Genomic DNA, 2286 nt, shown 5'->3' with positions numbered 1-2286 from the left:
TCTTTCCCTTCAGTGCAGGTAAAATGCCTCTTGCAAAGCCTAGCTTAATTTTTTTTGCCCTTGGGATGGCAGTGCTTTATCACATTCCAGGGGGGTTAGCAGCTCTGAGGAGCAGAAATGCTGAAAAGCCAAAAAAAATCCTTAAGCTGTAAACGAGGTAAGCAGCCCTCAAGAGTAGCTTATTCTTGTCAAAGAGTAAGAGAAAACGATTCGTGGAAAGCGGATGATAACTGCTTGAGAACCTAGCTGCTCAAATGTCAACCTTTTGTAGTCTGATTTGGTAGATGTGATATCCCTCTTTCTGTTTGTATTCCAGGCTACTGGGCAGCCGTATGAACAATATGCAAAGATGATATTTATGGAGCTAAACGATGCATGGTCAGAATTTGAAAACCAAGGACAAAAACCCCTGTATTAGGTACTTTCTCAGTCTCCACTACAGACCTGTGCTAGTGCTTATATTGTCTCTTGTCACAAATGCCACAGATCAACCAAACTCTGGCTGGAAATTCAGAAGTTTCAGAAAACTAAGAGCCTAATACTTATCATGAAGAACAAGAGAAAGGTTTCATTATACTCGTATCAAGACTCCTGAGCTCAGAGGAACTCTAGCCACCTGGCTTGCCATACGAGAGCCACGGGGTTACAGTTTCTTGTAACTTTTGTATTTTTCTTTGGATTCAAGAGAGGTGAGAGAGAAAACACATTTTGGGAAAAGGTGGAATTGTTCTGTCTCTGACACAGTGTAGCTGGTGAATTTCCTGCACTTTTTTTTTTGTGGTATGGCAACACTTCAGTTGAGTTCAATAACTGGCGGTGAAGCCCAAACTTCGATGTACTTTCTTCCTAGGTTTGGATCAAACTTCAACAAATTTAAGTGCTCAGATGTGGTTTAGGCACACTTCTAACAGTCACCATTTGCTGCTTAGTTGCTCACACAGTATAGTATGCCTGAATAGAGACAAAGCTGAATCCGGGGTTAGATCAGTGTGGTAGCTGACTGCTGCTTTATGCATTAATACTGTACTTCACCTCACAGTCCAGCAGTGAAATGTGCAGGAGAAATTCCTCAGCATTATGAAGCAAGTGTCTTTTAACACAAGCAACAAGTAATTGATGTTAAACAGCACCTTGTTGGTTTGTTAAACAGCAGTTCAGGGGGAATAGGGAATTGGGGGGGGAAGGGTGAATTTTGTAAATGTGAGGAATGAGCATGTACTGCATTTCGCATGAAGTTCTCATCAATAGCTTGAAACCATCCAACAAAAGAAATATCAACAAACTAAAACTCTGCTGCGAAGTTTTAGAAACTTCCCGGTCTATAGTTAACACTTCCCCTCCTGAGGATTCCGAAGACTTTTTCCAGCCCACTTGTATCACCTCTATGCCTTTATCAGCTCCAGAGCACTTGGCAAAGGCTCTTGGCAGGATGCAACCTGTTGCAACTTCACTTTTCAGATCACAGTGTACAAGCTGTCTCGTAGACATCTGTGGACCAGGTCTGATTTTTGAGGTAAATACAGTGCAAATTGATTATCTTAAGAGTTTATATTGGACCAAAGCAATAATATCACAAGGAAATATCTCTGATGCTAAAGCTGAAGCATCTTTCCTAGTTAAAAAGCAAGTTCCACTCTTCACCCCAAATTCTGGCAAAATCCTTTTGTAGAATAACTAAAGCTAGCAGTTTGTTTACCAACATGTTGTATCTGTATTTGAGCTTTGAAAGAGCAGGTATAGTCAGAAGATGGGCAGGAAATAATTTGTATTTACTGCTTAAGAAACAGGTTGCCATCTGATGCGAGTCTTTAAAGCTGGTGGTTTTTAAAGACAATCCACTTGTTGTTGCACTTACATTTTCAAGTGGCAAAACTTCTACTGCAAAGACAGTGTGTCAAAGTACATGGCTTTCTGTATAAAAGTCATCCTTTTGTTGTATTGGTCCATTATTTACTACCATTAATTGAAAATGTGACACCAACACATAGGTCTCCTTTTATATAAAAGACCTTAAGATAATAGTAACAAACTGGATGTTATTTATTAATGTTTTGATCCAGTATGTGCTTGTCTTATTTAAAGAGATAACTGGAATGTGAATCATGTTCCTGTGATTTGTTGGTTTATTGTTTCTCATTCACATTTGTAGATATTGTGACCTATGCCTATATAATAAAAAGGATCTCATTACTACAACGTACTTTTTTTAATGATGAAAACTACATTGGCTTTGTATCGAGTTTGTCACGGCACATAACTCTGGAGACTCATACGTTCACAAAATAC

The 2286-nt window shown here is 39.2% G+C and overlaps 1 protein-coding gene across 1 annotated transcript in view; it reads left to right on the top strand.

Annotated features, from left to right (window-relative positions):
* Positions 1 to 1057, top strand: part of DNAJC6 (DnaJ (Hsp40) homolog, subfamily C, member 6) — a 24443-nt gene extending 23386 nt beyond the window's left edge. The window contains 1 exon segment of the mRNA XM_009700287.1: positions 317 to 1057. Within this exon segment, the coding sequence (XP_009698589.1) occupies positions 317 to 418 (102 nt within the window). The 3' untranslated portion in view covers positions 419 to 1057.
* Positions 1058 to 2286: the final 1229 nt, after the last annotated feature.

The sequence above is a fragment of the Cariama cristata genome, unplaced genomic scaffold (genome assembly GCF_000690535.1).
Source record: "Cariama cristata isolate BGI_N322 unplaced genomic scaffold, ASM69053v1 scaffold3615, whole genome shotgun sequence".
Taxonomy (NCBI): Eukaryota; Metazoa; Chordata; class Aves; order Cariamiformes; family Cariamidae; genus Cariama; species Cariama cristata.
The sequence above is the reverse complement of the archived record's forward strand: the minus strand, read 5'-3'. Positions and strand labels throughout refer to the sequence as shown.